At 34.0% G+C, this 20284-nt stretch overlaps 2 protein-coding genes across 4 annotated transcripts; both read left to right on the top strand.

Moving 5' to 3' along the window:
• Nucleotides 1-1330: 1330 nt before the first annotated feature.
• On the top strand, nt 1331-3944 carry LOC132604943 (CRIB domain-containing protein RIC6-like). The gene is made up of 4 exons (XM_060318296.1): nt 1331-1623; nt 1791-1894; nt 2293-2392; nt 3351-3944. The coding sequence occupies exons 1-4, from the start codon at nt 1566-1568 to the stop codon at nt 3734-3736; spliced, it is 648 nt and encodes a 215-aa protein (XP_060174279.1). The 5' UTR covers nt 1331-1565; the 3' UTR covers nt 3737-3944.
• Nucleotides 3945-10208: 6264 nt separating this feature from the next.
• On the top strand, nt 10209-19878 carry LOC132605719 (protein NPGR2-like). Of its 3 annotated transcripts, none has more exons than XM_060318914.1 (7): nt 10209-10753; nt 13133-13368; nt 14031-14283; nt 15684-16298; nt 16674-17272; nt 17465-17618; nt 19228-19878. In XM_060318914.1, the coding sequence occupies exons 2-7, from the start codon at nt 13156-13158 to the stop codon at nt 19536-19538; spliced, it is 2145 nt and encodes a 714-aa protein (XP_060174897.1). In that variant the 5' UTR covers nt 10209-10753; nt 13133-13155; the 3' UTR covers nt 19539-19878. The 3 variants fall into 3 exon arrangements, with proteins under 3 accessions (XP_060174897.1, XP_060174899.1, XP_060174898.1); XM_060318916.1 differs by having other exon boundaries at nt 17465-17557; nt 19228-19411; XM_060318915.1 differs by lacking the exon at nt 10209-10753 and adding an exon at nt 11708-12482.
• The last annotated feature ends 406 nt before the right edge of the window (nt 19879-20284 follow it).

Here is a 20284-nt window from a genome sequence, read left to right as displayed (position 1 = left end):
AGGACCAATTTTGCACAAAAAATATGCATTGTTCTAGTACAATAAAAAGAAAGTTTCCATATTTAATTAGGAGAGATATCTTGTGGCTATAGTACAATAAAGTTTCTCCTTGGAAAAAAATTAAATCTAAATTAATCAATAAAAATACTGCCAATCCTAACACTCGCAATAATTTTAAAATAAAATATCAAAACTAAATCTCCTAGAACAACCAAATCAAAGATTGTTCTCTATCAAATGCCACCAATGATTTTGCATGTTCTTCTATTTATTATACTATATATCTCCATAGGAAACTAATATTCTTGGAAACTTGTCTTGTATCCAAATCTATATATAATTTACATATAGCTAGCTAGTATTGGCAGACACGTTATATAATCCTTTTATTAGTCGATCTTTCTTAATTGTCAAGGAATGTCAAGGAATTCTTGTTAACTATATTAAATGCTTTAAATAAACTGAAAATATTAGTTATCCTTTTTAAAGATTATGTATGCAGTAGCAGTGCTACATCATTGAAAAATAACAAAAAGGATATTATGTTCATTCTTTTAAAAATGAGTATAAAATTGTCTTAAGGTTCTAAAAGAGGATGAGTTATACTCAATAATCACTTAAAATTTAGTTGTCTAGATAAATACACAATTTCTTGAAATAATGCAAACTTAGTGAAAGCACAACAACACTAGTACTAAAATAAAAGATACAAATAGACGAAATTAACTACTTACTGGAATTGCGTGTTAGTCACGTGACAATATGTATACACTAAGTTCCACCATTGTTAAGGAATCTTTTTAATTAGTATGTTTAGAAATACGTATTAGTTGAATTTATACATAAGTTCTTGTGTTAGAAAACATTTACGTTGTTGAATGTTGTAACAAAATGAGTTGCGATGGAGCAAAACATGTGTTGATAATTTGTACAAGATAGCCAGACTAATTTGCGATTAAAGCGTGTTATAATCGTTGTCATCAAGCTTAAATGATTTTTGTACAGATGAGTTTTTCTTTTCTTTTTTTTCATTTGCACCTATAGAAAATGTCCTAAATAAGAAAGTGCCACATTACGTTTTAGTGGCTACCATCTTAGGCTTAAAAAAGAAGTCAACTGTGAAAAAGTCAGAAGACAGAGATTCTAAAGGCAAATACATAAAATACTCTCCTTATAATAATAATAAACATTAAACCAAAAAAAAAAAAGCAAAATGAATTTACATTCCTAAAATTGTGGTAGGCTTCTGGTTAAGAATGGCCTGCAATTCATTGCCATTGAATTGATGAACATGTTGCTTTAACATCTTTTTTCTTTGTGAAAATTAGAGAGGAGTCAAACCTAAATTTCTTCTTTAAGGTTTGAATCCATTTAGTTACTTGAAATGTTTTTGCTTCCAAATTCAACAAAAAACATTTGTTCACTTGAAATAAAATCCAAAATTCCCATTTGCATGCATTTGCTCTACACATTTATAAAAGCAAATGACTGATTTTAGGTGAAAATATCATCTTCTTGATTAATAGCCTTTTGGAAGAAGAAAATTTTGCACCTAAGTTGAGATCATGACCACAAAGGTGAAAGGCCTTCTTAAAGGCCTTAGGTACATTTCTCAAGTTTTTGGTGAGTGAATGATCTTTTAGTTGCATTAACTTTCAATTATTTCACATTTTCCTTTGTGGGTAATTTAAGATTCTTGAAAATGATTTGGCAATCGAGTATGAGTCAATTTTGAATTAGTTGAGTTCGACTGTATGAATTGTTCGTATTTATTCCGTTCTATGGTGCAGATGAGGATAAAGAAAAAGATATGCAAATTGGTTTTCCAACAGATGTAAAGCATGTTGCACATATAGGATGGGATGGTCCATCGTCTGTTGATAATCCAAGCTGGGTAATATTTTTCTTCCCTTTTTCTTTTACTTGTTGCATTTTTTTTTTTTTTTTGCGTTAGTCTATCTTCATCTTATTCTACTACTCGATTCACCAAAAGAAATGTATTGAGTCAGTATTTTAATGAATAGTGCCGATTTCAAATTTCATCTTAGCTTACTACTTGACTCACCATAGTCACCACAAGAAACATATTGAATCGCTTCTTTATTAATGAATAGATCCGATTCCGCTTTTTCATCTTATTCTACTACTTGATTCACCATAGTCGCTACGAGAAATATACTGAATCGATTCTTTTTAATGAATAGATCCAATTTCAATCTTTCAAATATAAAGAAATAGTACCTAACATGGTTTTTGTTTTGTTATCACCAAGTTTTATTTTATTTTTCGCAGATGAAAGAATTTAAATCACCAGGAGCATTTCAATCAGCACCTTTGCTTCCTCCTCCAGCAGAGCCTAAAGAAAATCCTGATATTAAATGGGTTTCTGAAGGTGTGTTACTTTTTCATCATAACACATTGTTCTTTTCTTCCTTATTTCTTTCTTTCTTTCTTATGACTCAAAACTTCTATACTCTTCTCGTCCTAATTTATGTGATACTCTTTCATTTTGGAATGTTTCGGTGCTCGAAATGCTTGAGATTATTATGCTAATAATATCACGCCATACAATTTTCAAGACTTCAAACCAATTAAATAATCAAATAGCGCCGCAGAATGGGACACTCAAATAGTTAGCTATCATAATGGCGGTGGGAAGAAAACTTACATACGTCTAGTGTTTACACAAAATCAATTAATACATGATGTGTGTCTTTCATATACACTTCTATCACTAACCCTTGTTAATTAGTATGTACTCTCGCCTCAATCCAGCACTTAACAATAGTAAACCAACGCAGTTTTGTGTAGACACCTAGTGTGGGTAAAAAAGAATTCCAAATGTTATGACCATTTTAGATCCGAGATTGAGACACCTAAGACGAGTCTAGACAATATTGACCTATATAACCTGCTAATGGTTACTATAAGCTAGGAGCCCCCAGAGCATTGGTCTAGTGATAAGAGCGCAATTTGTGATTTGTGTATTAGATGCACATTATGGGTTCGAACCAGCCACAAACAAAAGCCAGATATTTAAGTGGAGAAAGGTAAAGGGTCGGGCTCATTATTCATCGAGTTCTGAACCGTGTGCCAGTAGCTCTCGTGGATCTCTCGGTTATAAATAACTAATAAAATATTGTTACTATAAGCTAGGAGCATAGATGGATATATATAGTCCATCAACAGCATGTATGGTCACATAAAAACATATATATGAAAAAAAGATAAATCTCATATAAATATACACCAAGTTAAGCTTTAAATCCTAGATTCGCCTATTACTCTGAAAGGATCAATGTTGTGTCCTGTTTTTCATTCTTTTTGCACAATATGTCATGGAATTGCAGATTCAAACAGAAGGTCAAGAAATGCAAATTCATCCTCACCAACCAAAGACAAACCAGAGAAGCCAAGAACATCCAGGAGACATTCTACTACAGAAAATGGTAGCAATGAGAACTCTACAAGCAAAGAGCCTGGTGCCAAATCCAGGAGTTCTAGGCGACACCATAACAAGGACACGTCCGATGGCCACAAATCGAGTGAATCTTCGGGCAAAAACAACCCCGATATCCCTAAAAAATCACGACGAAAGAAGTCCAAGGAGGATGGTGGCTCGACCCGAGCATCAAGATCCAAAGGCACTTCTTCTAGTACAGCACAAACTACAGAATCAGGCCCCGGACAAGAATGTGAGAGTAGTGGCATATCTAAAGAAAAACAAGAGGAGTGAAAAAAAACAAGAATGTACTTTGAAAAGTTTTCATTTTTTTTGGCAGCTTAATTAGTGAATTTCACAACTATTTTGAGACCACAGAAAAGTTTTCATTCACAATTGTAGAATATGCATCGTAGAATGTGTGTACAATCTTACTTTTTGATACCGAGTTCATTATGTAGATTCATTTCCCATTTTTCTAGTCTTTTTTTCCGTGCCTTGCAATTTCTATGAGCCGATAGGTCAACAAAGAGCATATATTTTAGACAGAAGATAACATTGAGAACAATTATGATCCAATAAGTTAACAAAGGGCATATATATATAAGACAACTCACAAACGTTAGAGGCATCATTATCTTTTTCTGTTGAAAAAAATAGTTCAACCTTTGGCTCGACCGGCCATCAAGATCCAAAGGCACTTCTTCTAGTAAGAGCACAAACTACAGAATCAGGGGCCAAACAAGAAAGTGAGAGTAGTAGCATTTCTAAAGAAAAACAAGGGGAGTGAAAAAAAACAAGAATGTACTTGAAAAGTTTTCATTTTTTTTTTTTTTTTTGGTAGCTTAATGAATTCCACAACTATTTTGGGACCACACAAAAGTTTTCAATCACTATAGTAGAATGTGTACAAATCTAACTTTTTGATACCATGTTTATCGTTGTAGATTCATTTCCCATTTTCCTAGTCTTCTTTTTTGGGCCTTGCAACTTCTATGAGCCATAGGTCAACAAAGGATATATATTTGAGACAGAAGATAATGTAAGGGACAACTATGAGCCGGCATGTTAATGTTCATATATAATACAAATGGCATAAGCCACTATTATCTCCCGAACTATACCCGAATTTGCTACGATACACCTTAACTTTTTTTAGGTCCTATTACCCCCTAAACTTATTTAAAACGAAATAATTATCCCCCTAAACGCTGATGTGGCAAGGAGAAACATAAAAAACGGGAAACTTATTTTTTTTTCTTAAAAATCTTTATTTTTTTAAAATATGAAAATAAATCTAGTTTTCCAAATTTAGTTTTAAAAAATGGGTTTTCCACATTTTAAAAAAATAATTAATTTTTATAAAAATTTAGTTTTTTCACATTTTGACAAGAAAAACACTTTTTCCGGATTTTATTTGAAAAATAAAAGTGTCCTAAGAAAATGAAATCATGAAAATCAAGATTTTTTAAGACATTTTAAAAAAATAATCAAGTTTTCCATATTTTTAAAAAATCCATTTTTCCATATTTTAAAAAAATTCATGTTTTCAGTAAAAAAAAAACGGGTTTTTAAAAAAATCAACTTTTCAATTTTTTTTTTAAAAAGAGGGGAAAATACATTAAACCCCCCCCCCCCCCAACGTATAGCCGGATTGATTATGACGCACCCAACCTTTGCGGGCGACCTATTACCCCTCAGTCTTAATTTTTCAGTATTTTAATAGCATTTTTTGGCTGACGTGGCAAAAAAAATTGAATCCCAGTTGCACAGTGGAGAGTGTTGCACACTCTCCGCCACTTTTTTTTTCATTTAATAATTCAAATTAAAATAACACATTAATAATTAAATTAACACATTAATAATTAAAATAACACATTAATAATTAAATTAACACATTAAAATAACACATTAATAATATCTCACCCACCCCCACGTCACCGCCACGTCTCCGCCCGTTGCTACTGCTGTTGCTGCTGGCGGCGGCGTGGCGGCGGCAACGGCATGGCGGCGGCGGTGTGGCAGCGGTGGTTGAGGAGAAAGAAGAAGAAAGAGAGGGAGGGTGGGGGTGGGTGAGGAGAAAGAAGAAGAAAGAGAAAAAGGAGAAAGAAGAAGAAAGAGAGGGAGGGTGGGGGTGGGTGAGATATTTTAATATAAATAAATTTTTAAAGATTAATTTTTATTAAAATATCACATTTGGTTCATTTTCACTCGCCAGTTTTTTTTTTTTTTGTCACGTCAGCCGAAAATGCTACTAAAATACTGAAAAATTAAGACTAGGGGGGGGGGGGTAATAGGTCGCCCGCAAAGGTTGGGTGCGTCATAATTAATCCGACTATAGGTTGGGGGGTTTTAATGTATTTTCCCTAAAAAGGGTTTTAAAAATCATTTTTTTAAAAGAAAATTCAGTTTTTTAATCCATATTTTCAGTCCTTTTTTTTTAAAACGGGTTTTAAAAATCATTTTTTTTAAAGAAAATTTAGTTTTTTTTAATTTTTTTTTTTTAAATGACACATAAGCTGAAAAAAATTAAAACAAATAAATACACATGTGGCAAGGAGAATGTATGTCACTCTCCCATATGAGAGTGGGCATCAGCGTTTAGGGGGGTAATTATTCCGTTTTAAATAAGTTTAGGGGGGTAATAAGACCCAGGGAAAGGTAAGGTGTGTCGTACGAACTTCGGGTATAGTTCAGGGGTAATAGTGTCTTATCCCTAATACAAATCACAAATGTTAGGGGCATTTTTGGTCCTTTTATGTTGAAAAATGGTTCAGGCTCTGGCTCGATTCGGCCATCAAGATCCAAAGGCACTTCTTTTACTACAAGTTTACAACACAAACTACAGAGTCAGGCCCTGGACAGGGATGCACTTGAAAAGTTTTAGTTTTATTTTTTTTTAGTTAATTTCGCAACTATTTTGAAAGCACCCAAAAGTTTTAATTCACAATTCTAGAATGTCTATACAATCTAACTTTTTGATACCATGTTCATAATTGTAGATTCATTTCCCATTTTCCTAGTTACTCTTTTTTCTCTGACAATAGCAACTTTATTGCTGTGAATCTATGAATGGTCCTTGCCTCTTTGAGAGCACATCATTGCCCCGTATCCAATTCAAATGAAAAGGCAGATTCAAGATTGCGAATTCAAGATTTTAAATCAGCAAGTGTGGAATATCATATATAGCACTCGTTATTCTTATATAACAATTCAAGGGGATTTAGTATTTGAACTGAGGTTTAATTCTAGGACAACGATCTCAAGTGTTAGTAATGAGTTCTGAATTTAATTTTCATGAATATTTAGTGGATTTCTTAACACATATACATGATTGATGATTGAGGTCAAACCTAGAACCCCATATGCTAAAGCCTACCTCCGCCCCTAATGAGAACAATGGGTGTGATTTAGTACAAACATACATAAAATCTCAATTTGAAAAATTGTTACTTGATATTTTTAGTTCTTAAAATCTAACACTATTGGCAATTTACTCGGCAAAACAAAGGAAGAGATGTTGGATGTATAAGAAAAACAAGTCTTAGACTCTAATAACGCGTTTTAAAGTCGTTCGGGTCTGCGCCTGAAGCTAACGATATCACTAGTGGATTGAGTTGTTACAATCTAGCCCTAATTCTGATAGCTACATTAACGATCATTGAAGGCTCAAGAGAAGCCATATCTAAAGGTTAAATTTTTATACATTTGATCAGGCCCTACTGAATTAGAACTACGTGCCACTAACCTTGGGAATTTATTGGTTATGAAAACAAAAACAATTTGGGATGATATTATGCTCTTAAAATCAAGAGATTGTGTCAACTCATATTCCTTGGATCTTGCAGTTTACTTTTAGTAGCTTTCCTTTTATATGTTGTATATGGATTGTGTATAATAGTGTATCCATGTAAAATTGAAATTATAATGATTATTATAGTTTTGAAACTCTGAAAGTACATTATTGTTAGAGTAACTGTGTTAATTAAATTAGAAATGGTAATATTATAAATGATGATATTGTCTAGTCATAAAGCACCCTGTTATATTCTGACTAGAAACTTCTTCATATTGAAACTAATAATAATTAGTTACTATTACTCTTAGTACAACACAAAACCGGAAACTTCTTCATATTGAAACTATATTCTGACCAGAAACTTCTTCATTTATGCCATTGATGTGAACCTCTAATTGGAGGCCACGTGTCATATATGATATTGTAAAACCGGCGTTAATGAAAAATGGCATGGATGGATGAGCCATTTTGGTAAGGACGATCACATAAATGAGCCAAACTATTGACGAATTGCATAAATAAGTCATTTCTGATAGTTCAATGATATATTTAAACCTTTTCCGATTAAAAAATAACTCAACTATCACTATCGATCCCTATCTTTTGTGAGAGATAAAAGTAGCCTGAAAGGAGTAAAAATTGTATTGAAAATAACTACTGATCAACTGCCACATAAACAAAACTTTAATCAATTTATGCCAAATCACACGACATACTACATGCAACATGGCAACTTTCAAAGTCAGATTGATATTGATATGATATTGTGGCTTTCTTGACACTCCCATATTCAATTAAACATGCATTTTTGCTTGAAGTTCAGGCAGAAATTGTTGGACTTTATTTATTTTTGCCTGAACTTCGGCTATGGATCATTGAAGTTCATTCATTTTCACTTGACTTCATCATTTTTTGCTTGAATTGAATCTCATGTGCATGAACTTCGGTTATAAATGACTTAAATTCGCAAAAACGGCTATTTCAGGCATATGTGTCTAAAGTAAGATGAAAATTCAAACAAAAATAATTGAACTGAGGCAAAAATAGTTGAACATTAGCCACATGAAACTTCAGACATTATGTCACATGTCCGCAGTAGGTAAACATGCAAAGAGAAAAAAAATTAGCACGAATTAAATGGCGTCAAATTAAGGTATTCGTGCACTTTTCCCCTTTTAATTATCTCTGGAGGATTGATTTGATAAATGGTTCATTAAACATAAGTGATTTCTCCTATTACACAAAAATTAAAACACTGAATTTCATAATAAAAAAATAACTCAACTATCCCTATCTTTTGCGAAAGATACAGCTTACAAGTAGCCTAAAAGACGAAAAAAAATGCACTGAAAATAACTAGTGAACTGCCACATAAACAAAACTTATAATTAGTTTTTGCCAAATCAAACCACATACTACATGTCACTATCAATTTGTCAAAGTCAGATTGATATTCATACGATATTGTGGCTTTCTTGAACATTCCCATATTCAATTCATTCCTTAATTTTGTTTATATGCTGAATGAGAAAAAGATACCATATTCAATTCATTCCCATTAACTAATATTTGAAACAGAGTATATTCACATTTTAAGCTTAAAGAAAATATTTCTAAGTTGAAGTTGCGTATGAACATGAAAACATAATCTAAATTTTAGGAATGAAAACTTAAAACTTGTAAAACATATTTTTCAAACGGTCAAACTCTATATTTTAAGTTTAAAATTGAAATAATGGACCAATTTAATAAATTAATATTTATTTTGAATAATCTTCAAATATTTGAAACACATGAACACACGCCTTTGTCTTCTACTTATTATTGTGCACCGGAAAGAATGCAGCCCTTTATTATCACGTTTATTCGGTCGAACTCAGTAAATTTAACTCAAAGCATATTATACATGAATGTGTGTGTGTCAAGATATACTACACTTTTAACAAATAGTACTAATATATGACTTCATAATTATAAAAGTACAAAAATACCAGTGTTAAAAAAAAGTATTAAAGATCGAACATATCAAATTTCAAATCTCGATATAGTGTCATATGACGAGAGAAAAAAAGATTAGTTCAATTAAAGTAAATCAGCAAATAAAAGTTCTGATGGTATGGTAAGTAATCTTCCTTAACCACAAACCTCACATTGAGTTTAATCGAGTATGAAATCACATTTCTTAAGGAGTGATTTACACTTAAAAGTGCGATTTCTCGGCATGCTTTCGAATTTAACCAAGCCTATGATACATGTACCGAACACCGAAAAAAATAAAGGGATAAATTACAAGAGTATTTTATTTTTTACTACTACAGCAGTATTATTTTACTCTTCAAAAGACAAAATGCATTCCAAATTTGTCAGTCACTCTTTTTTAAAAGAAAAGTTTGTCAGTTACTTCTTGAAATATGTGGAAAAAAAGTACGTACAAATAACTGCATGTAAAAAATAATTCCATGTGGCAGAAATATGGCCTTTAGAAAGTTTATTAAATTCCAGATTGGTCCCACTTACAAGTCTTCTTTTCCAAATCCCACCACTACTTTTACTTTATTCCTTTCCCATATCTTTCCTTATACTCCTTGAGTCCCAATTTATGCAATAATATTTGCCGACACAAAATTTAACAAAAATATAAAAATATCTTTGATAGGAATCGCTATTCTCAAAATGGGGCTATTAGGCGCGAATTTAAATATAGTCGAACTTTAATACTATTAGCGGACACGGAGTGTGAAACAATTTTTTTTATTTTTTAAATATATATAATAAAAGAATATCTTAAATATTTGTGTATCTATAAATTATTTTATTAAAAATAAAAGCAAAATTTAAAAGAAAAACTTTAAATATTATTTTGAATATAATAAAGTAATATTTTTTTTAAAGATTAAAAGGGAGTATCGTATAAATTGGGACCGAGTTTGTAATAATATTAAATAAAATCTTCTCCTTCACGATTTCTATTCTTTTTTGTTGGATTCCACGCAAAACCCATTTACACAAGACAGCCAAAAATCACAATTCAATTATAACAAACTTTCGTTAATTACAAAGCACACAAAAAAATTTCCCAATAAAGACAAGATTTTTGGGATTCTTGATTGACAATATTTAAAGATTCTGTCAATTATATAATTGAGAATTTTCAGGCAAAAGAAAAGGGTATTTGTTTTTGTTGTTTTTGGGTTATAATTTTGTTGGATTCTTGGTTGATCATTGAGTTTTCACACAAACTAATAAGAAGAAGAAAAAAAAGTGAGAAAAAAGTTCAAATTTTTGGTTGATCAGAGAATTTACAGAGACCCAAATCACTAATTTAATTTAGGGACTCTGTGAATTTTAAGAAGTTGGAAAAATTTACCAAAAAAAAGAGAAGAAAGATTTTTTTGGGATTATTGGTTGATCAAAATGGAATTTTGATTTAAAAAAAAAAAAAAAGGAAGAAAGAACAAGAAGAAGATGGGAATTGCTATGGGTATGTTGTGTTGTTTTCACCACAGTGAAAAGTAAGATTCTTTAACCCTTTCTTTCTTTTACTTGTACATTTTTTAGTTTGTATATGATGATATAGACTCTGTGAAAATTTACAAAGTTGAAAAAAGTTACTCAAAAAGAGAAGAAAGTGATGTTTTTTTGCTATGGCGGTTTACGAGGAAATTAGTTAAATGGGGTCTTTACGAAATGAATAGAGTTATATGACCCCGTGTATACATGGGCCGATTCTGAAATAACACACAGGCGATCTGTGTTATTTTGTAGATGGTCATTTAATGTGTTGTTTTCACCACTGTTTCATTTATTCTTCAAACAGTAAAAAAGTAAGATTCTTTAACCCCTTTTTTCTTTACTTGTACATTGGTAGTTGGTATATGATGATGGGTCCTGATATGGCTTAAAAGTTCTAACTGAATCTTTTTAGTTATGAGTTCATTAACTTTCATCATTATTGTGTTGTTTGGAGTTCAGTTTCATGAATATGATGGTGGTTTATCAGAATTGGGTCCTGAATTTGTTCGTTCTTATTTGAGGCTTCTAATTATCGTGTAATAGTCGGTTCTGGTTGAATCATTTTAGTTATGAGTTCATTAAGTTTCAGCATTGGTGTGTTGTTTGGAGTTCAGTTTCATGAATATGATGATGGTTTATCAGAATTGAGTCCTGAATTTGTTCGTTCTTATTTTAGGCTTCTAAGGATCGCGTAATAGTTAGTTTTAGTTGAATCTTTTTAGTTACGATGTCATTAACTTTCAGCATTGGTGTGTTGTTTGGAGTTCAATTTCATGAATATGATGGTGGTTTATCAGAATTGCACAGATTCAACTAGTTAAGTTCTAGTACTATTTTTGGCCTAAAGCTTTTTTTTTTTTTTTTTTTGAGGGGGTGGAGGTGGGGTATGATTTCCTTTGAAGTTGGATCATTCAGTACTAAAAATAGAAGAAAGTGATGTTTTGGGGGATTTTCGGTTGATCAAAGAATACCCTTTCGATCAAAATGGAATTTTGATTTTGCAAAAAAAAAAAAAAAAAAAAGGATGGGAATTGATATGGCTGTGTTCTATTGTTTTCATCACTGTTTTATTTATTCTTCAAACAGTGAAAAGTAAGTAAGATTCCTTAACTCATTCTTTCTTTTACTTGTACATTGTAAGTTGGTATATGATGATGGGCCCTGAATTTGTTCATTCTTTCGTTCAGGCTTCTAATTATCGCGTAAAAGTCGGTTCTAGTTGAATGGTTTTAGTTACGATTTCATTAACTTTCAGCACTGTTGTGTTGTTTGGAGTTCAATTTATGATCTGTGAATTTACAAAGTTGCCCAAAAGGAGGTGAAAAGAGACCAAAGTGATGTTTTATTGAAGTTTTTTGGTATTATTGGTTGATCAGAGAATACCCTTTTGATCAAAATGGAATTTTGATTTTCCAAAATAAAAAGATGGGAACTCTGCTAGCTGTGTTATGTTGTTATTCTTTAAACAGTGAAAAGTAAGATTCTGAAGAGTAAGATTCTTAAACCCCTTATTTCTTTTACTTGTCCATTGTTAGTTGGTATATTATGATGGGTCCTGAGTTTGTTTATCCTTCTTTTAGGCTTCTAACTATCGCGTAAAAGTCGGTTGTGGTTGAATTTTCTTAGTTATGAGTTCCTTAACTTTCATGATTATTTTGTTGTTTGGAGTCAGAGGCGGAGCCAGAATTTGAACTCTATATATTCTATATTCTATGGTAGCAACATCAGGTATTAGTAACTGGGTTTTTGAATTTAATGTTTGCACATATTTAGTGGATTTTTTTAATGCAAATACAGGGTTGTTTCGTGAATATGATGGTGTTAATATCTGTAACGGGCACTGGCTCAACTAGTTAATATATCGGATGTTGAAAAGCCATTTTTTCTTTTGTTTCTTTTCCTTTGTTGTTATGTAAAAGTGGAACGGGGATTTCATGATCATTAGGAGCACTAAGGGACAGAGAAAGAGTGGGAGGGACTCTCCCATTTCGAGCTATTTTAGAATTGTGTGTTATTTTAGGTTTAAGTTCTAGTACTATTTTTTGGCCTAAAGCTTCTTTTTTCTTTTGAATTTTTTTTTTTTTTTTTTTTTGGGGGGGGGGGGGGGGGGGTGTTTGATCTAATGAAGTTGGGTTGTTCAGGACTAATTCTGGGTTTCAACAGAAATATGATCCTTCAGACTACAATCTACTAGTAGTAAACAGGTGGTGTTTTCAAATTATGATGTACTTGATCTGAATGTCATTATCCTTTTAGATTGATTATTTTCCATGGTGTGAATCATATTAATTATCACAATTCAAGAGCACTTAAAGTTCTAGTGATCTTTTGGTTAAACAAGTTAAATTCATTGTTGTTTGTGCTGCTGACTGTTGAAGCATTGTGAGAGAGCAAGTACAATATGAAGAATGATAATTGGGTCAACAAGCCGCGGAAGATGATGAAGTGCTTCTGCTCGGGCGAACAATTGCAGGTAGATGAATCCCTTGCCACTAAGGATTACACATCAAGTGTTCGTTCATCAAGAGACGGAAAATCTGAACAAACGTCAGATACTGGTAATATTGAAGAAGCTGAATCATCTTTGCGCGAGAGTGGTGCTTTGAATTATGAGGTACCAGTCAAAAAATATTTGCTCTTATTACTTCTGAATCACTTCCAGTTTCAATAGGCATGTATTAGGTGTTGTGTGGACATGCCATTTCAAATCATGATTTCAGATCTGTGTTTGTCTATCCTATTTTGAATAAAACTTCAATTTTAACTTGAAATCTTCAAGTCCCAAAATTCACCTCAAAGGTAGAACTTCAAATTTGCGATTTCAAATTTTCTAAAATTTTAAATTTGGCCCATAATTTTAAATTTTGCAAAACAAAGACCCAGATTTATTGCAAAATTTTATTATCCAAGCCTACTTTACGCCATACTTTACCAATCCATATTTATTAAAAACGTAATTCTTACATAAAACCACCGCTTCCCTCTCCAAACCCAAAAACCAGCTGCTTCTCCAAACGGCCACACCTGCTCAACCCTATATTTGGGGAAGTTTTGATAGCTTTCACAAATTGTGGGGTTTCCATGTTTATGAGAAGAAGTACAACTTTTGATATCGAAATTGCATGTCCAAACAAAATTTCAACTTCAAATCAACCTCCACCCAAATCAATGATTTCAAGTTCGTGCCCTCCACCCAAATCAATGATTTCAAGTTCGTGGCCAAACGCCCGCTTACAATTATCCATCTGTGACAGTTAAACTATATCTACTTTATAGGAAGCAAGGGCATTGCTTGGAAGATATGAGTACCAAAAGGGCAATATAGAGGCTGCTCTACATGTGTTTGAAGGGATAGATATTTCCTCAGTGACCACTAAAATGAAAGTCACCCTTGCCAATAGAGCTCGAACTCAAAAGAGACGTTCGCAGAAGTATGATACACCACCAATGTCCATACATGCTGTGAGTTTGCTCCTGGAAGCAGTCTTTCTTAAAGCACAATCATTGCAAGCTCTTGGGAGGTGTAAAGGTTAGACTATACATGGTAGTCTTCAGTTCATTTTTTGTAATAAATAATACTCCCTCCGTTTCAATTTGTTTGTCTTACTTTTCTATATTTAGTAATTCTTAACCCAACATCCTACATAACATTTTTAGGTCTTTAACATTACCATTCTCAAAAGAACATAACATATTTAGGACCACAAGGATCATAGGGCATTTTGGTGCATTATACACATATTTAGTTTAACACCACAAGATTCAAAAGTCTTCTTTATTTTCTTAAACGCTGTCACCTTCACATTAATTGGGACGGAGGGAGTATTTTTTTACATGAGTCCAAATAGAGCAAATTGAATTATGGCAATTCATATAGTTGAACCCAACAAGCTTCGCATTGAGGCGTAGTAGTTGTTGTTGTAACATCTTCGTTTACGTGTTTCAATTTGACATTCATTTTCAGTTAGGACAACTTCGTTCAGTATGCACACGTTTTATATGTAAGAGTTTTGTTCAATTTTTTTAAAGTTTGTGCTGGCTCTCTTACATTACTGTATCCATCCCCGGGGCCTTCCATGGGACAATGTGAAATATTTTCTGTTTTGTTGATTGCTAGTGCTTGTTAATTTCACTATTTGGTCTTATTTATTCTTTTAAATCACATGTTAATTTTTCCAAAATGATCTGGTTAAATTCATAATTTGGCTTTTTAGTTAGATATCTCACATGTGGGGTAGTATGAGAATATTTTTCCTTGCTTCTTAGCGACCTTACAAACACACATCTCTCCTGAAGAAGCTTTTGTGCATTTTTCCTAGGGATAATTCAGTGTTGTCAAAGGCGCGATTAAGCGCTGAAACGAGGCTCAAAAAATGTTGGGCGCTTCGCCTCGCTTATTTTGCTCTTTAGTGTCATCATCAAGGCTCTAAGACAAACTTTTCCTTGCGAATTATCGTAATAAAAATCAATTCTTTGTCCATATATTTCTTATTCATGCTTATAAGTACTAGTCTTGGACTAGACATATATGTTTGTATTATTTCTACATATGCACCTTTTTGCATTAAAACCCACACTTTATTTGCGCTGGATAATTACATTTTTGGACCGCTCAAAAAAATTATAGCCAGCAAATGTATAGGTTTTATATATTAAGAGTGTGTGTGTGTGTGTATATATATATATTATACATATTGTACACATAAATATACATATAATATACATAATCCGTGTATATTTTGTCTATTTTGGCTAGCGCCCGTAAATAATTTCGGCCGATGGGAAAAAAATGAAAAAAGCCCTTTTTACTATGGCATTTCTATAGTGATTGTGTACACAGCATGATAAGGAATTACGTGAACCTGAAAGCTCAGAAACTGCAAGTTTTCGACGTCTTTTATCTGATGCATTCTCCAAATATTTTTGCAGAAGCTGCCCAATCATGCAATGTTATTCTGGACATTGTTGAATATGCATTACCAGAAGGCTTGCCTGAAGACTTTGGTGCTGATTGTAAATTGCAGGAGATTCTCAGCCAGGCTGTCGGGCTGCTTCCACAATTATGGATACTCGCAGATGCTCCTAAAGATGCAATTATGTCATACCGCCGAGCTCTTCTTTGTCAGTGGAATCTTGATGTCCAAACTAATGCCAAGATTCAGAAAGAGTTTGCCATTTTTCTTCTATACAGCGGAAATGAATACACTCCCCCTAGTTTCAGATTCCAAATGGACAGTTCTTTTGTTCCCAGAACCAATACCGAGGAGGCCATTCTTCTCTTGATGATCTTATTGAGAAAGGTTACTCTACGAATTATAGAGTGGGACCGGTCGATTCTTGACCATCTCTCATATGCATTATCTATCTCAGGTAGCCTACGGGCTCTGGCTAACCAAGTAGAAGAGTTGCTTCCTAGGAATATTGATAGCCGTGAAAGGTATCATATCTTAGCTCTCTGTTATTACGGAGAAGGAGATAACTTCGCCGCCTTGAACTTGTTGCGAAAACTATTGAGTAGTACCGAGGATCCCACTTGTGTTCCAGGTTTGTAGTGGTGTCAAATGGGCTGAAATGGCTTGGGCTAAAATGTGCTAAAAAGCGGGTCATAACCCAACCCGCCCAATTCTTACTAAGAATTAATTCCTTTATCTGTTCTTTTATATTTTTTTGTTACCTAATAAAACTATTTTTTTTTCTCTTTATTATGTCTATATATTAACATATCAAATAAAAAAAATGTCCTTTTGAAAATATTTTGACAAGATTTCTTATGGGTCAATTTGGGCTATATATCAGCCCAATCTTTTGATGGGCTGAAATGGGTTGGGTGGAATGAATAAATGGGCGGTTCAATGACCAGCCCAAACTTGGGCGGGTTTGGCGTGTTGTTTTCATGGGCTGATTTTGCCAACCCTGCAGGTTTGTTACTGGCTTCAAAAGTCTGTGCTGAAAGCTTAGAATGTGTAGGAGACGGCATAAACTTTGCTCGTAGGGCTATTGAAAGCTTGCAAGGAAGATGCGATCAGCTGATGGGCGTTGCACACTATGTCTTAGGTCTTTCACTTTCAGCACATTCTAGAGCTGTGTTGACAGATTCCGAGAGGATTAGGATGCAATCGGAAGCACTTCAATCCTTGGAATCTGCTGGGAGACTGACGAAGATGAACGACTCCAATGTCATGTACCATCTTTGTTTAGAAAATGCGGAGCAAAGGAAGTTGGATATTGCGCTCTGTTATGCAAGGTGCTTTCATGAATTGGAAGGTGGGTCTGCTCTGAAGGGGTGGATGCTGTTGGCTCGGGTTTTAACAGCTCAAAAGCAGTTTCCGGAAGCTGAAACTGTCATTGATGCAGCTGTAGATCAGAGCGGAAAGTGGGATCAGGGAGTATTGTTGAGAACCAAAGCTAAGCTCCAAATTGCACAAGGCCAAGTGAAAAATGCTTTAGGAACATATAGTCAGCTTCTTGCTGTTCTTCAGTTCCGGAGGAAAAGCTTCGGAGTGGCGGAAAATCTCAAGGTAAGTCAATCACCCTTACGAGGTGAATTGTAAGAGATTTCTTTCTTACAAATCTCTCTGTTGTCTTTTGTGCTTCCCCTTTCTACCCCCCTCATGAAATTACTACTATTACTATTATTATTATTATTATTATTGGTATTTTATTTTTCTGGAAAAGAAATATATAACGCTTGATTTTCATATATGTAACAGAAGGAAAGAGACGACAATATAACTATGGAGCTGGAAACCTGGCATGATCTTGCTTCCATCTACATTAAATCATCTCAGTGGCAAGATGCAGAGGTCTGCCTTTCCAAATCCAAGGCCATTAGTTGTTATTCCGCTTCGAGATTGTATATTGCTGGTAGATATATTTCACGCTCATTATCTCCTCATGCATTGCTTAGTGCTTACTATTCTGAACATATCCATCTATCTCAGATGTTACAGTTTTACTGTTTTAATATTCATGAAAAAGCAAGCTAAAAGGTTATTAAAGTCTGTATGCAATATGGAGTCAATTTGACTATACCTAAATGTGAAAGCCAAGGGAGAAAACGTCCGTGGCAGATATGATAGTTTTAGCTTTGTGATACCATAGGCTTTGACTTTTGTTAGTGGTGTCCTGGAAAATTTCATGTCTCAAGAGTTTTGCAATAGCTCTAGCAGTATTGTATTCCTGTCTGATACACACATATATTTTGCAATATCTTCAGTGATCCATTCTTTCCTTAAAATCCCTCCTCCCCCCCCCCCCCCCCCCCCCCAACCCCCCAAAACCCCCAACCAAACAACCACCCCACCACCCAAAAGGAAAAGGGTTACCCACTAATTTTCAAGGAATCAGATTAACCCTGTGGTTTTATTTGTTCCCTATTAAATTGACATAATCTGGTAGTGATAGTAACTGGGGTCGTATCTTTAGGGGAGCGGAAGAGTATTCATCTGAATCCCGTTCGCCGGAGAATTACATTGTATATACAAGGTTAAAATTATTTTTTATGTATATATAATAGATATTATATCTCCGGGGATTCTTCGTGTGTTTACTTCTTTATATTGTGAATCCCTTTAGTAAAAATCCCGACTCCGTCACTGTTATTAGTAACTCCTTTAATTCCATAAGACCTTGTCAGACCCAAAGGCTGAGGGAGTGACTCTTTTTATTGGCTCAATTTTTTCTCAGTGTGGATAATCTGTCTATTAGCGATGCTCGGTTTTTCATTGTTACTGTCAGATAATCTATACCAGATCTCTGATTCTTTGGAGAAGTATGAATAGAATGTCGGATGATTTTTCTCCATGTCACCAGTCAACCCTAGTTGTGCATAGATGAGTGTTGGAGGATGAACCAACGTGTTCTCCTGCATTCTTATGGCGCTCTTCACCAACTTTTTGTACATAATTAGTTCTTGCTTCAGACATCAGGAGTCATCTTTGAAGTTACACAAGGTTTATGTTACATAACAATCACATTCTTCTCATGTGCGCTAGCTACCGGCTTTATCAGAGGCGGAGCTAGGATTTTGAGTTTATGGGTTCTGGATTATAGAAACGCATTTTACTGGGTTCTCGATAAATTACTTATATGAGTGGATTTTTGAACACAAAAACAAAGTTAAGTCAAAGCTACTGGGTTCTGCCAAACCTGTAGCCGAAGTTATAGCTCCGCCCCTGGGCTTTATGGTGTACTTACTCCCTCCTTAGTATTCAGCTTAATGTAATTTTTCAATAGTACCAGTTTCACAAAAAGTCTTCCAACTATAGTTCCTCTTTCTCCAATAGAGAAAAAAGAAAAAGAAAAAAACTTCCAATTCTAGTTTCTATCATGCATCAAAACTTTTACAATGTTATTGGGCCAACAAACTATAATGTTTATTCTATGTTGTAGCATGATGAACATGCTTCTGCACACTTTATGTGTAGCTCTTTGTATCAAATAGCATGCGATTTTGATGGAGTATATTGCGCAGGTTTGCTTCATCAGTCAAAGGGCCATTACAAAGCTGCACTAGAGGATTACACAAACGCTCTTGCCGTTGATCCATCTCATGTGCCAAGTCTAATATCAACCGCGATGGTAATTAGGCAGATAGGTAACTATTGTCCTGGAACTGTTATAAGTTATCTGAGAGAAGCACTGCGACTTGATCGGATGAATGCTTCTGCATGGCATAATCTTGGCCTGATTTACAAAGAGGAAGGTTCAGTAACGGAAGCAGCTGAGTGTTTTCAAGCAGCTAATTCACTGGAGGAGACTCAGCCTATTGAACCCTTCAGATGACTACTTGTTTATACATAGCTAAGGTCTTGTCGTTTTATGACACGAGGGAAAGATAAGTGATTTTGCTTGTATTTCTTGAGCATGCTTCTGACGCTCAAGTCCAGGTGCTTCCAAATGATTTAGAATGGAGAGATTTTGGTCAAAAGAGGAAGTTTATTCTTTCATAGATCTAATAAGAGAGGAGGAAGATAGAGTCGGAACGTTAGGCTCTTACTGACTTCCTCTAGTACATGGTCTTATGTAAAATTTTCTTGCCTTCGGATGTACAGGTAGTCCTGAAACACACAAGTTCATGATACATAGAGCGGGATCTTTAGAATTCTCACTGCTTAACTTTCAATTTGAATCTGAACATGAAATTAAACAATTAAACACAAGTACTCAGATAGAGAGGGGTTTCTTCTCCTCTGTGATAAGAAAATCTGAAGCTTCTGGGCTTGTTTTTACGTGCAGAAACACAGTACGTCATCATTAAGCAGCCTACTATTTTCATTGCTTTTGGGGAAACAATAGGTTTTTTAACATGCGTAGAATTCCAATAATAAAGGTAACAAAGTTGATGAATTACATTCGTAGTTTAATTTTCTCCTTTGCGATCATTGATACTATTGTTTACATAAATCTTTTCGTACATGTATTCTTATGTTTCAATTTTTAACGGTTTCATTTTTGGTTACGATTCTACTTTTTTCATTATGTTGTTGTTTCAGGCATGCTTTTGGGGAAGCAATAGGTTTTTGAACGTG

This window comes from Lycium barbarum, chromosome 8 (genome assembly GCF_019175385.1).
Source record: "Lycium barbarum isolate Lr01 chromosome 8, ASM1917538v2, whole genome shotgun sequence".
NCBI lineage: Eukaryota > Viridiplantae > Streptophyta > Magnoliopsida > Solanales > Solanaceae > Lycium > Lycium barbarum.
The sequence above is the reverse complement of the archived record's forward strand: the minus strand, read 5'-3'. Positions and strand labels throughout refer to the sequence as shown.

What these genes read in the sequence shown, in the direction of transcription:
- LOC132605719 (XM_060318914.1), top strand. Translation starts at nt 13,156, where the DNA reads ATGAAGAATGATAATTGGGTCAACAAGCCGCGGAAGATGATGAAGTGC. An exon ending in GTGGTGCTTTGAATTATGAG is followed by an intron (nt 13,369 to 14,030) that starts GTACCAGTCAAA and finishes TCTACTTTATAG; the next exon opens with GAAGCAAGGGCATTGCTTGG. An exon ending in TTCGAGATTGTATATTGCTG is followed by an intron (nt 17,619 to 19,227) that starts GTAGATATATTT and finishes TATATTGCGCAG; the next exon opens with GTTTGCTTCATCAGTCAAAG.
- LOC132604943 (XM_060318296.1), top strand. Translation starts at nt 1,566, where the DNA reads ATGACCACAAAGGTGAAAGGCCTTCTTAAAGGCCTTAGGTACATTTCT. An exon ending in GTACATTTCTCAAGTTTTTG is followed by an intron (nt 1,624 to 1,790) that starts GTGAGTGAATGA and finishes TCTATGGTGCAG; the next exon opens with ATGAGGATAAAGAAAAAGAT. An exon ending in TATTAAATGGGTTTCTGAAG is followed by an intron (nt 2,393 to 3,350) that starts GTGTGTTACTTT and finishes ATGGAATTGCAG; the next exon opens with ATTCAAACAGAAGGTCAAGA.